This window comes from Echinops telfairi, unplaced genomic scaffold (assembly GCF_000313985.2).
Source record: "Echinops telfairi isolate 266 unplaced genomic scaffold, ASM31398v2 ScPeMD7_7469;HRSCAF=8507_1, whole genome shotgun sequence".
NCBI lineage: Eukaryota > Metazoa > Chordata > Mammalia > Afrosoricida > Tenrecidae > Echinops > Echinops telfairi.
In genome coordinates, this window is record NW_022111373.1 from 19457593 (window position 1) to 19471729 (window position 14137).

General features: G+C 36.3%; 1 protein-coding gene across 2 annotated transcripts in view; it reads right to left on the bottom strand.

The window, feature by feature from the left end:
* The window catches only part of SNX2 (sorting nexin 2), a 44371-nt gene that overhangs the window by 7672 nt on the left and 22562 nt on the right, over positions 1-14137 (bottom strand). For both annotated transcript variants that reach the window (XM_004696578.2, XM_045285162.1), the window contains exons 7-10: positions 8911-8986; positions 8245-8358; positions 7898-7991; positions 6357-6562 (exon numbers count right to left, since the gene is read on the bottom strand). In XM_004696578.2, the coding sequence (XP_004696635.1) occupies positions 6357-6562; positions 7898-7991; positions 8245-8358; positions 8911-8986 (490 nt within the window). The remainder of the gene's footprint in view (positions 1-6356; positions 6563-7897; positions 7992-8244; positions 8359-8910; positions 8987-14137) is intronic.

A 14137-nucleotide genomic window follows, 5' to 3' on the forward strand; every position in this document is an offset into this window, starting at 1 on the left:
AAATTTTGTGTGGTAGACTTTTTCAATGCAATGCATTATTTGATCTCTTGACTGCTGCTTCCATGAACATTGATTTTGAATCAGAAGCAACACAAAATTCTTAACAACTTCAAACTTTTCTCCACTTATCATGATGTTATCTATTAGTCCACTTGCAGGGTTTTTATTTTCTTTACTCTGAGTTGTAATCCATTTTGCAGACTGAATCCTTGATCTTCATCAACAAGTGTTTCACGTCCACGCACTTTCAGCAACAAGGCTTGGATCATCTGCATATTTCAGGTTATTAATAAACCTCCCTCCAGTCCTGGCACTGCATTCCTCTTCATATAGTCCAGCTTCTTGATTATTTGCTTATCATAGATTGAGTAAGTATGGTACTCAAGAGAGGATACAACCTTGAAACACACCTTTCCTGTTTAACCATGCAGCATTCTTTTGTTCTGTTCACACAACTACCTCCTGACCCATATATAGGTTCTAGGTGAGCACAATGAAGTGTTCTAGAACTTCTATTCTTCTCAAGGCTATCCATAGTTTGCTATGATCCACACAGTTGAATACCTTTTCATAGTCAATAAAACACAAGTAAATATCCATAAAAGGGAGAAGATAAATCAAGGTGTAGGTGAAGGATAAACTATTAGGGATGGGAGGTTTTCCTGAATATTTTTATTTAAACTGTTGAATACAAAATTGATGATATGAAATATAAACCCTCATCTAATTTATAATTAAAATATCACGAGCAGGAAAAACGTCAAGCCTTGACTAGAAATATTAAAGGATTCTAGGGATAAAATACTGAATGATGCAGTAAAACGAATACATAGAGGCACTGTACTAGAATAGAAATAACTAGTTAACCAACATTCAGCATTTTGAGGGATAGCATATGATCAAGAACTGATGGTATGAAAGGAAGAAGTTCAAGCTGCACTGAATACATTCGTAAAAAATGAGGCTCCACAGGAATTGATGGATCACCAGTTGAGATGTTTCAACAAACTGATGCAGTGCTGGAAGCACTCACTATTCTACATCCAGAAACATATAAGGTAATTACCTGGCCAACAGATTGGAAGAGTTCCATATCTGTGCCAATTTCAAAGAAAGGTGACCCAAAATAATAGGAAAATTATCAAACATTAGTATGCAGTAAAATTTTACTGATAATTAAAAAACAGATGCAGCTGTACTTCAACAGGAAGCTTCCAGAAATATGGGCAGGGCTTGCAAAAGGATGTGGTATGAGGGATATCATTACTGACAGCAGAAAATATAGAAACAATTTACTTGTGTTTTATTGACAACACAAAGGTATTGACTGTGTAGAGCATTTGTGCTCATGTGGGAACTGGTACATAGACCAACAGGCAGTCGTTTAAACAAAACCAAGGGGCTATGGCATGGTTTAAAATTAAGAAGGGTGTGTATCAGGTTTGTATTGTTTTACCATATTTAATCTATGTTGAGAAAATAATCTGAGAAATTGGACTTTATAAAGAAGAATAAAGTATCAGGATTTAAGGCAGGCTTATTAACAAGCAGTAATATGCAGATGACCCAACTTTGAAGATGAAAGAATATAACCTTTACTGTGGATTACAACTTGATGTAAAAAACTTTAGTAAATCCTTAACAACTGGCCCAATAGACAACATCATGCTAAACAGATAAATGATTGAAATTGTCAAGGATTTTATTTTAGTTGGTTCCACAATCAATGCTTATAAAAGAAATAGTAGAGCAATGCATTGTATTCAGCAAATCAGCTGCACAAGACCTCTTTATGGAGCAGGGTGTGCTTGACCTAAGCCATGGTATTTTCCATCACCTCACGTGAAAGCAGGACAATGAATAAGGAAGACTGCAGAAGGACTGATACATTTGAAATTGTGGTGCTGGTGAAGAATACTGAAAGTACAATGGACTGCCAGAAGATAAAACAGACCTGTCTTAGAGGAAGGACAGCCACGATGGTGCATGGAAGGGAAGACAGAGAGACTCTGACTCACCTAGTTTGGACATGCATTCAGGAGAGAGCAGTCCCTGTAAAAGGATACACTGCTTGAGAAAGTGAAGGTCGGCAAATAAGCCAATCTCAATGAGATGGTGTGGCACAACAGCTTCAAAAATGGGTTGCAACATAACATGTGTGAGGACGGTGTAGCTGCAGGCAGTGTTTCACTCAATGTACTTTTAGGGTGGCTTGAGTATCTATATGTATGAGGAGTCCTAGATGCCAAAGGCCATGTGCTGTAAAAAAGAAGAAACAGGAATTTTCTGGGTAAAAACTATTTCTGGTACATTTTGAAATGGGTCTCTCTTTCTTCAAGCTCCTAATCAGAAAAAAATATATTTTCAGTATGAGCAAAACAATTCATTAGTATTAAATACCTAATAGAATATAAAAAACAAACATACTACTGTTGAGTTGATTCTAACTCATAGCAACTCCGGTAGTACAACCCAGAAGAACTGTCCAGAGGGCTTGAGACTAGGAATCTACAGAAGCACATTGTAACATCTCTCTCAAACTGAGTTCAAGCTGCTGATCTTTTGATTAGAAGTTGAACAATTTTACCACTGCATTGAACACAAAAGAAACCTGGGTAAAGGAGACAGATATTTTATTCATAGAAAAAGATGCAGATCTAATTTCATCTCTCCCTCCAGCACTGACTTGCTTCATTGTACTGTGATTTCCTATGCTAAACTCCGGTGGGGGCTCAGATGCTTCTCGTCTGATACCTCCTTCTGATTCAGACTTCGTTTCCTCAGTTCTGTTTAAAATCTTCTCATCTGCCGAACACTCATTCTGCCTGCTTCTCACTTGATTTAAGTCTGCGTAGCTTAGAGGCTTCTCACTGCACTGCTGGTCTTGTTCCTTTGCTCTCTCACCCTGCTGCGGCTCCAACACTGTTTTAATCTGCACCCACAGGACCCAGGTCTCCACGGGTATGCTCTGTCCTTCCCTGTGGGCCTTTCTTAAGTTCATGGCTACCATATCCCAGATCTCCATATCAAAGGTTCCTGACTCTAGAAAATAAGGATTACATTTCTTTACCAATTGAAGAAACTCGTTCATCCTCTTAATCGTTACTACTACATTTTGTTTCTTTAAGAGGTGGCAAAGCGTGATACCATACTCTGTATCCTTGCTCTTTGCCTGACCCATCTCTCACTCAGACTAAAAATACACTTTAAAAAAAAAAACAACATAAAAAAGGAAAAAAGATGCAAATGGTTTATCACTTTTAAAGGTGCCTTAACTTATCCTTACATTCACATTAATAAAGTACATTAAAACATACATTTTTAAAAGTTCATCATTGTTTGGGAAAAGAAGGAACACTTATGTTAGTGGGACTATAAATAAGGATATGATCTCTCTAGACAATAACTTAGCAGTGTTTATTTGGATTTAAAATGCAAATACCCTTCAGTCAGCAAGTTTACTTCTTGGACTCTTATGTTCAATGGCCTATCAAAATAAGGGACATTCTCTAAGATTAGACTTGTTAAATCAATGTATATGCATAAGTACATAACGTACTACATGATGGAAGAAAAAGAAATAAAATTGGTTTCACATATGTGGATAATTCTGTAAAGAAAAACAAAGAATCTAAGAATATTTGACTGATGGAAGAGACTAAAGATCTTAGGTAGAAGGAAAATGGACTTATTTTAGCTATTAGATGATGTGCATATATTATTTTTTCAAGAAAGAGTTGGTTTTCAAAAAGGGGTCCTAGTGGTCCAGTGGTTAAGCACTTGGCTGTGAACCAAAAGGTTGGCAGTTCAAAACCACCAGTGATTCTGTGAGAGAAAGACCTGGCAATCTACTTCGTCCCAGATTAATGCCCCCACCCCCTCCAAACAACACACCGATTTGACTCTGATTCATAGTGACCCTCTATAAAACATATAGAACTGTTCCCAAGTGATTTTCAAGACTATAAATCCTTAGAGAAGCAGACAATCTCCTTTTTTTCTGGACGATGGGAAAACCTGTGGAGTAGCTCTATTTTGACATAAGGGGTTGAAAATTGACTTGATGGCCCCTAACAATATGGGCTGAAAACTAAGAATACAACAAAAGTCTCACAAAAATTACCTAACACTCACTTCCACAATTTCTCAACTCCTTTGTACCGATGACCTGGGCTAGCTTTCACTAAAAAACACATCTGTGGGACCTAATTTATTGCCTCAACGTATGACTTGACCATGATATTTTAATACTCTTAGTTAATGAATCACAATTCAGCATTTCTCAAAGTGTGCTACATGTATTAAATAGACATTACTGAAAAGAGATTCCTGTTCATATCAATTTAGAAGCCTCTGAAGTAAACAGCTAAATGACTTAATTTTTTAAAACCCCTTAGATAGTTCTGAGCTTACTGAATCTCTAGAATAGAGATCTACTACTAATAATCACCACCATCAAGTTGATTAGCATTATATCCCTGTTTCCTAAAACATTCTTTCTTTATAGAATCAAAAGATATACCACAAACAACTAAGTTTGGAAATAGTGTATAAAGTAAACTATGTCCTAAAGAGCGCTGGTGGCTGTGTTGGTCTGGGTTGACTATAGAAACAAATTCAAAGACACTCTTGTGTATAAGAAAGGGCTTTATATACAAGAGCAACTGAATATTGAGAAAATATCCTAGCCCACTCGACATCAAGTCCATAAGTCTGATATTAGCCCATATGTCCTATACAAATCTATAAAGTCCTCTTCAGACTCACACAACACATGCAATGACGCCAAATGCAAGAAAATCACAGGGCAGTGGGTGGAAAGTCTTGGGATCCAGTGGTGGTGTAAACATCTCAAGTGTTTGCGTGGGTCTCCATGTGGCTCCTTCAGCTCCATGGCTCTAGTGTAGCTCCATGTGTTTTGCCATCAGGAATGTCTCACAGGGAGTGAGTGTGTGTTTCACCTCCAGTGAGCTATTTATCTCTTTAGCGCCTCCAAATGAGGTCATCAAGCTGCAATCTGATTGACAGGCTAAATTCCACCCCTTTACTCTTCAGTGTCAAATCAACAATAGATTATTTAACTACCACAGTGGCATATTGAGTTATGAGTTAGGCTGCTAACTGAAAGGTCAACAGTTTAACCTACCTGAGAGAGAACAATGAGGCTTTCTGCTCCCATATAGATTTCCAAGGGATAAAACTGTAATATCCAATTACGTGAAAATATTTTGACCATTTGAGGAAAGCTGTTTCTGAGGGACCCATATCCATTAAAAATCAGGCTATCCCTGCCAGCGAGTTTTCCCCCTATCACTTTTCAACAGTACTTTCTCATAGATACTTCCCTTTATAAACTTGTAAGTTCTTGAAAGTGTCAAATAATCAGACGGTTGCTATTTTTATTATCATTTTTAAATAACAGAAAATAAAAATTAATCACCAGAGGCATGCAAAAACAAAAAAGGAATATGAGTATAAATAAGCAAATTCATAAATTTATAAAACCTAAGGAAGCACCAATTTCTAGCGATAAATGTCACCATTAGCACGAGAGCAGAAGCAGCAGTATATACTGCATTAATGTTCTGATTACAGATGAAAACTTTCTATGTGCTTGAATTCAAGCTAAAAGGTCGAATACACAGTTGCCCTCAGGCCCATGATAAATATGCATAGAAATTATTTAAAGACACCTTAGAAATTCAAAGAATCTTCTGAAATAAAAGATTACATACACTCACCTCAGTTTAATTATGTGAGTAGTGAAAACAACGCTAGAATACAAATTTTCATTAGTAAACAAAATTATTTTCCCAACTATTCAGAAATTGAATACTGTTTGGGCTTAATCATTAACACTGGGCAAATGATTTATAAGCTACTACCATCATATCTAAAAATACATGGTATATATACACAGAATGTCTGATTAATAGTGCAAATTCATACCAAAGTTGCAGCCATTAGACACAGTCCAATTAGTTCTGGTTTACACTGCTTCTTCTTCACAGTGAGCACCACTAATGACAACCCAGCCCCGTGAGCTGCTTCAGGTGGTGCGACAGTGAATGACTAGATGCTCTCAATTAGGTGCAAAGTTTTCTATGTGAAAATGTAAGTAAATGTGTAATATTTTCTGTCTTCTTTAGGACTTTTAAGACATCTTAAACCTCCAATTCTCGCTACTGTACTGTTGATATTATAAAGAAATATTAAACTATTATTCATCACGAAGCCATTGTATATGTAGTAACATAGACAGAATTTACACACTTAAATACAGGCCCAATAGGAAACCAAATTCTTCCTAGTGCAAACCAATACAGTGAGAAAAAAGATTTCAAAATAAGGCTTACTTTCACTGCAGCAATAAGACGAATGTAGTCACTAAGCAGTTCTGAAAACATATAGAAGTCAGCAAAAGCTTGTTCTTGATGTAACTGATCTATCTTCTCCTCCACCTCAGCAAGCTGTGACAAAGCTCTAGATAAAGCAGTATGATCCTCAGAATTACCTAACATAGCAGCACTTTTAGCAAAGGCAGCTGTGTTGACTGAAAGCTCTGAAATAAAAAAGTATTCATTTTTAGTGTTCATTAGTAAAGTTAAAAAAAGGAGGGGGGGAAGCATTGCTTTTCTATTTTAAATTTTATCTATTCACAAATTGCTCATAGTCAGACATTTATGCCTTGTGCATAAACTTCAAGTACTCAAATGATCTACCAAAAATTATGAAGAACCATTGTTTATCTCACAGGGGCAGAACCATGCTTACAAATTTAGAATGATTTTGTCTCCCTTTTCTGTGACAGAGTGCTCACTTTTTCCCTTTGTCCATTCATACGAAAGACAAAAAATGTATATTTTAACTACTGGAAATAGTAACAATTACTTCATATCATATTTTTTGGCCTTTACACATTTGCCAATGAAAATGATATCTGTATTTAGCTAAATGGTAAAGAGAGGTAAAATGGTACACACAATTCAAATAAATTTTATCCCTTTTTTTCTTTGTTGTAAAGCAATGCTTAGTAAAATATTAAAACTTTCAAAGATGTTTTTGGACATGACCATTTTTGATACTTTGAACAAAGCAAAAGATGTTTGTAAGCAAGTTATTGTTAATGACTGCTAACTACATTGACTGGGAGATGCTCTACATTATATACAGTTCTTAAAGACAACTATAAAGTCCATCCCCTAAGAGATATAATACACATGCTAAAGCTGTTATGGACTATTTTTGAAAGTAAATAAATTAGTAACCTTCTGTCATTATTTTAATAAAATATAAAGCTGTAACAGCACATACATAATTACCTAATATTTTAGAAAGTTGCTATTAGAAGCTTAATTTATATTTTTCTTTTTTGGGGGGTGTTAGAGGGTGCAAACCATTATGGTTTAATAAAATTTGCCCTCAAAATTTCTGTGAACTTGCATAAATATCATATTTTCAAATAATTGTAGGTTGAAAATAAAGAAAGCACTTTAAAGGATTTTCCATAAAATACAAGCAGGCACAAATAATTATTTTCAGCAGAATCTGTAAATATAAATTTTAAAATAATAATTTTTCATTGTAATCAAAGTTATAATAAGACATCTTCATTCATTAAATTATAAATACATTTAACAAAGAGTTAATCAAGTGAACACATTTTAATTCAAGATGTATTTTTATAAGATCAGGATTTTTTCTATTTCTAAACTGGAAACCAGTTTAATACAACCAAAAAATGTTAAGTAACAAAGTTGAACTAGAAAAACTTCCATTTAAACTATTGTTTTCCTCTCTTCTATACTAACCTCAGAATATTCATTACAATATTACTTAAACAAAATATTTTCCTTAGCTTTATGGGATAAAACAGACACAAATAAGGCAAACAAACCTTTTCTATGACAGACCAAGGCTTCAACGCTGGCATGAAGTTTCCTAAGTTGCTGATCCAGGTTCTCAAATTGCTGCTGCTTTTCTTCAAACCACTAAGAAAAAATTGAAAAATGGAGCTAATTTAGCCAGAAGAAACCACTGTAAATTAGGTTACCAATAGCAAGCTACATTCCTTGTTTTAAAACAACAAATTAACCATGTATAACCATAGTGCTCAACTGATGTGGCTGAGAACTAAACTCAATAAGCAAATTAATATCCTATTTTCTACTTGTACAGCTTTAAAATGCAATTGTTGAGCTCATTAATTCATCTCATTATTCAAGTCGAAAAATCAGCTCTTACAGCATCCGATTCATTCATCTTGATTGTCATTTTGTTGACAGCGTCGGCAGCCTTGTTCACCATCCTCAATATTCCTGCTCCACTCAGAGCCTGTGTATTAACTGCTCTAGGCAGCTGGAATTGAATGACAAATAAGGGCAAACAAACCGGTTAAAAGCCTGGAGGTTTAACTGGGCACAAAAGGGACCCTCCCCCCAGATAAAAAAAAAGAAAGCAAAACAAAAAGAAAAAGAGGTTGTATTTTCTTCACTCTCATACATTTCAATAGTGAGACCTAATTTCTCAAATACACTACTTGTACAATCTCAAAGGAAAACTTAAAAAATAGACTTTCCATTTGCTTCTCTTCTGCACGTTTACATTTAGATGGAACAAACACCCTGTTTGTCAAAATATATTAAGAAATTGCCAAACACCTGAACACTGGCCACCTGTTTGCTAGCAGAAAGAAACTGTTTATAAGGAAAGAAAGATAAAAACAAATCTCTTTATACTGTTCAGACTGTTATTCTGAAGATTTTTTAAAAATTCTAAGACTCAAAACCAAAAAAATAACCCCCCTCCAAATTAAGCAGTAGTGATTAGGACTATAAATGTGCCAATATCTCAAATATAAGAAGCAGTACTGTTATAATTTGCATATAAAAACTATGGTAGAAATAATACCTCAGAACTTTCCAAGAATTGCCTTAAGTCGGGATCCTGTAGTAAGGTTGGATGCTTTACTGTTCGTTGGAGATATCTAGATTTAAGAATAAAATTGGTTCTTCATTTATCAGTAGTATTTATATTAAATCTTATTGCAACATAATAAGAAACTAGGTACAGAAATTTAATGATTAAAACATGTTTGGTCCATAATTTGAAAACTGATATGCTACCTTCAAACTGGCTTAAAAAAAATTATATAAATAGTGGGGGTATGGGGTAGTGAGTGGTTAGAAAAAGTTCTTACTGAAAAAGTATTAAAGCGGTAAAAAGGAAAATGAACTTTTATCTTTGAGTGGAATCATTGTGTTTCCAATTATTACTTCACAGTCCTAAGACACATAACACTAAATATTCTAGTTAATTATTTTTCATTCTGATTATTACAGAAAGGATAAACTTGCCGAGTCAACAGATTTAAATTCGCACCATCAACTATGGCCTTTATTTTAAAAGGACTAAATTTTCTTCAATATTTTTATCTTTAATAAGTGTCTTCAATACCAAAATAATGTGCTACATAAATTAAAGATGAAAAAGTAAAGCAAAATGCCGCTATTGAATCATTATTTACCTAACTTTAGTCACTTAGCCAGAAAAGCTTACATTCTGTCATCCAATAATAAATTATGTCATGTTTTCATTAAAAGAAAAAAGGTCACTTCTTAAATGATTCTTGGCTATTTATCTAATCCCAGTGTAAGAAATGCTCTTTTCTTGGACTGATGATGATATGAAGTAATACTTCAATTAAATTATTTTATCAGTTAATAAAACTTTATTTCTAGAATAAATCAGTTAATTTCCTCTAACTTTTAATAAGGTATGACATATACTCAAACAATAAGTATGCTAGATATGTCTAAAATCAATAAAGTTTATGAGAGTGATAATCTTTTAAAAAAGTCAAAATTCTATATATAGTCATCAAAATGACCAATTTCTCTATGCTTAAAAGATAACTTGTTTTTAATATATTTACATAAAATAATTTTAGCATCACTTTAAATCAGTAACCCATGATAACAGAAATTGATCATTTAATAAGTATGTGTAACATAATCTACATTTTGTTAAAAAATATTTGTTATGAAAGACTGGACCATATACTGGCCCTAACCAGAATCAGCCCACCCACCATCATGGAAGGGAGCACCACAGAAAATGAAAATAGATCGTCTGGTGTGGGAAAGGAACTGACCTACCACACCACACCCTGAAGGAAGCTGAAGCAAAGGAAGGAGGAAGAACGGAGTGGAGCACACCTGGGCCCACCATGCTCAGAGGACAATAGCCCGGCTTGGAGGGCCCAATGTACAGAGAGGACCATATAGCCGACCCCACTGCGAGTTGTGACATCCTGCACTGACCCATGGCCCTACACGGGACAGCACCGGAGACACAGTGTGGGATGTGTGACTGAGCTGACCCCACCACACTGAGGCAAAACACTGGGGATGTGCAATGGAGCGGCCGGGGAAGCAGAGCAAGGAGGTCCCGAGGAGTATAAAGGATGGACTTTGGGGCCAGGATGTGGCATCCCATCAGACTCGTCCGGAAAACACTCCTAAAGGTCAACAAACAGACCTTGAACTATTAACAGGCTTTTTTTTTTCTCTTCTGTTTTTCCTTCTCTTCTTTTAAATTTTGTATGTCAGTGGCTTTTTTGTTTGTTAGCTTGTCGGTGTTGCTGCCGTCATCGCCATGTTCTTATGTGCCACTCTGTTTGGTGCTGTCGAAGCCATCCCCAATTTTACGCACATATTACTAGATCTGCAGGTCCACCCAGATAAGAGAGGCTGGACAAACAATGTGAGAAGAAAATAGTGGGACCAGCGGTCCCTGGGGGACATGAGAGTGTGGGAGGTAGGGGAAGGGAGGAGGTGTTGGCCAACCCAGGGACAAGGAACAACAGGTGGTTCAAAACCAGTGGCAGGGAGGGGATGGGAGGACTGGTAGGGAGTGACCAAGGGCAAGGTAACTGAGAGGAATTACTGAAACCAGAATGAAGGCTGAACATGGTAGTGGGACAGGAGGAAAGCGTAAGGAAATAGAGGAAAGGAGTAGGAGGCAAAGGGCATACATAGAGGCCTAAATATAGACATGTACAAATGTAAATATATTTATGATTATGGGGGAAATAGACCTATGTCATATATTTGTAGGTTTAGTAGTCGGGTAGCAGGTGGACATTGGGCATCCTCACGCACATTCCCTTAATACAAGAGCACCTTGCTCAGCTAAACGGTCATTTCATGATAGCCACCTTCCCGACATGATCGCTGAAGACAGACGTGTGCATAAGCAAATGTGGTGAAGAAAGCTGATAGTGCCTGGCTATCAAAAGATACAGCGCCTGGGGTCTTAAAGGCTTGAAGGCAAACAAGCGGCCATCTAGCCTGGAAGCAACAAAGCCCACAGAGTAGAAACACACAAGCCTGTGTGAACACGTGGTGTTGAAGGGATCAGGTAGCAGACACCAAAGAAGAAAAACCATCATTGTATAACCACCTTCCACACATAAACGCTGAAGACGAATGTGTGCATAAGTAAGTGTGGTGAAGAAGGCTGATGGTGCCCAGCTACCGAGAGATATAGCGTCTGGGGTCTTAAAGGCTTGAAAGTAAAAAAGCGGCCATCTAGCCCAGAAGCAACAAAGCCCACATGGAAGTAGCACACCAACATGTGTGATCATGAAGGGCCGAGGGGACCAGGTTTCAAGAGGAATCATATCATTGTGAATGAGGAGAGCGTGTGATGGGGACCCAATGCCCATCTGTAGACAACTGGACATCCCTTGCAGAGGGGTAGTAGGAAGGAGATGAGTCACTGAGGGTTCAGTTTGGCAATAATGAAACTCACAACCTTCCTCTAGTTCTTAAACGCTTCCTTCCCCCAACTATCATGATCCCAATTCTACCTTGCAAACCTGGTTAGACCAGAGGATGCACAGCAGTACAGATGGGAACTGGGAACACAGGGAATCTAGGGCAGATGAACCCCTCAGGACCAGCGGTGAGAATGGCGATACCGGGAGGGAAGGGGGGATAGAAAGGGGGAACGGATCACAAGGATCTACATAGAACCTCCTCCCTGGGGGATGGGCAACAGAAAAGTGGGTGAAGGGAGACACCGGGCAGTAAAAGATAAGATAAAATAAAAATTTATAAATTATTAAGGGTTCATGAGGGAAGGGGGAGTGGGGAGGGAGGGAGAGGGGAAAAAGGAAAATGAGGAGCTGATTCCAGGAACTCAAGTGGAAAGCGAATTTTGAGAATGATGAGGGCAACGAATGTATAAGTGTGCTTTACGCAATTGATGTATGTATAGATTGTGATAAGAGTTGTATGAGCCCCAATAAAATGATTAAAAAAATATTTGTTATGGGTGGTGGTTACATAGCATGATGAAGAATATAACAAAAGTATACACCTGAAAAACGTTAACTTGACAAATATGTGTTTTATGTTTTCATAGCAATAAACAAAAATTGCTGCCTATATTATCAGAGCAATAAAAGAGATGTAGCAATATCAGTAATCTTTTAAGTATAAGAAATATTAGTGTTTCTCCACAGAAATTTTATTTATAATTTTAACAATGAAATTCTAATAAATTTGGGAAGTTACAGAGATGTTTAGATTGCTACTGCTTGAATGGTTTTCATCGCAGTGTACACAATACTTGGTAAATAGTAGGCACTCAGACATTTGTAAAATCAACAAGATTTGTAAAATCAACAAGAAGGAAGAAACGCTCAGACAGTACTCAACCTTAGGAATTAGTCCAGTATTTTATAGTAATCATCACTTATAGTTTAAAACAACTTTCCAAAGTGAGTTCTTTAGAGTATGCCTCTTAATGCAACCCTCCTGAAAAAGTATTGGTTCTACATTTAAGAAAGTTTGAAATATACTATATACAGATTCCTTTCTTCAAAGTTTATAATGCACAGCAGCATGTTAAGTGCTGCAATAAGTCCTCTAGTAAAGAAAGTTGGTTTGAATCTTATTAAACCCCATGTTAACAAAACATAATTGACTATAGATTTCTCTTTTCATACTACCACTATATACTAGTATCCCGGGAATTTAGAGATGATATTTTAGCGTTTTCTTAAGAGTTAGATGGCAGTAAAAGGTAATGTTTAAAAAAGAAATTTAGTTTATCCAGTATTATGGATTTTATAATAATGAGTACTTATATACCAATTCAGAATTAAGATCCGAGAGGGTTATAGTTACATAGAAAGATACAGAACAAAAAAGAATATAGGAAGAATACAAAGAGGTAAGGGGTGAAATAGAAATATTGGAGGAAGACAAAAATTACAACGGAACTGATGAAAAATAAGTACAGCATCAGAGTCAACAAGGAGTGTGGTCAATAACTGTTCTTCAACTTTGCTCTAAAGAAAGTTTACTGATAAATTTAGTCATTTAGGGCTTCCAAGTTCCAATTTACTTATCTCCAACACAACAAAATAGAGGTTATATAAAATGCTTGAGAGCAACAAAGTTAAATATAGTTTTCTTGCCTGAAACTCTGACAAATGTGCTAAGAAAGACAGAATAGAATAGCAGGATGAGCCTGGGGCTTTGAGGATACTTATTTGTTCTTTTTACAAATATTTATTGAGCACTTACTAAGGTTCAGGTACCACGAACCAAAACAAAACCAAGATTCCATTTCCTTTGGAGCTTGTATTTTAGTATAAGAAGACAAACAAGAAGCTATAAAGATAATAGGGATATAAATTATATGGTGTAAGACAAGGTGAGAATTGCTGTGGAAAAGGACAGAATAAATAGTAAGAAAAATGGGCTCAAATGTATGAGGTGTGGCTACTGGCAATGGAAACTGTCAGGTAAGTTAGAGTTGGGGTGCTCAATACATGGATCGCGATCTACTAGTCAACTGTAAATATAGTGTGGGTAGATCGCAAGGCATTAAAAAAAAGACATAAGCCTATCATCAATCCCGTCACTTAACTGATATACAGCGCAGCCAATCAGATGCAATCTTAGGTGTCAAACGCATGGCAAACAACTGTGCTAAGTGCAGCAAAACTGACAAACTAAGTTATCGCCGATTTTTAGACCTTGGTTTTTTTTCTCTTAAACATAAGAAAGGGTATTAAAATGAGTGGGGGAGCTGGACCAAGTAAGAAGACAAAAACGTATCA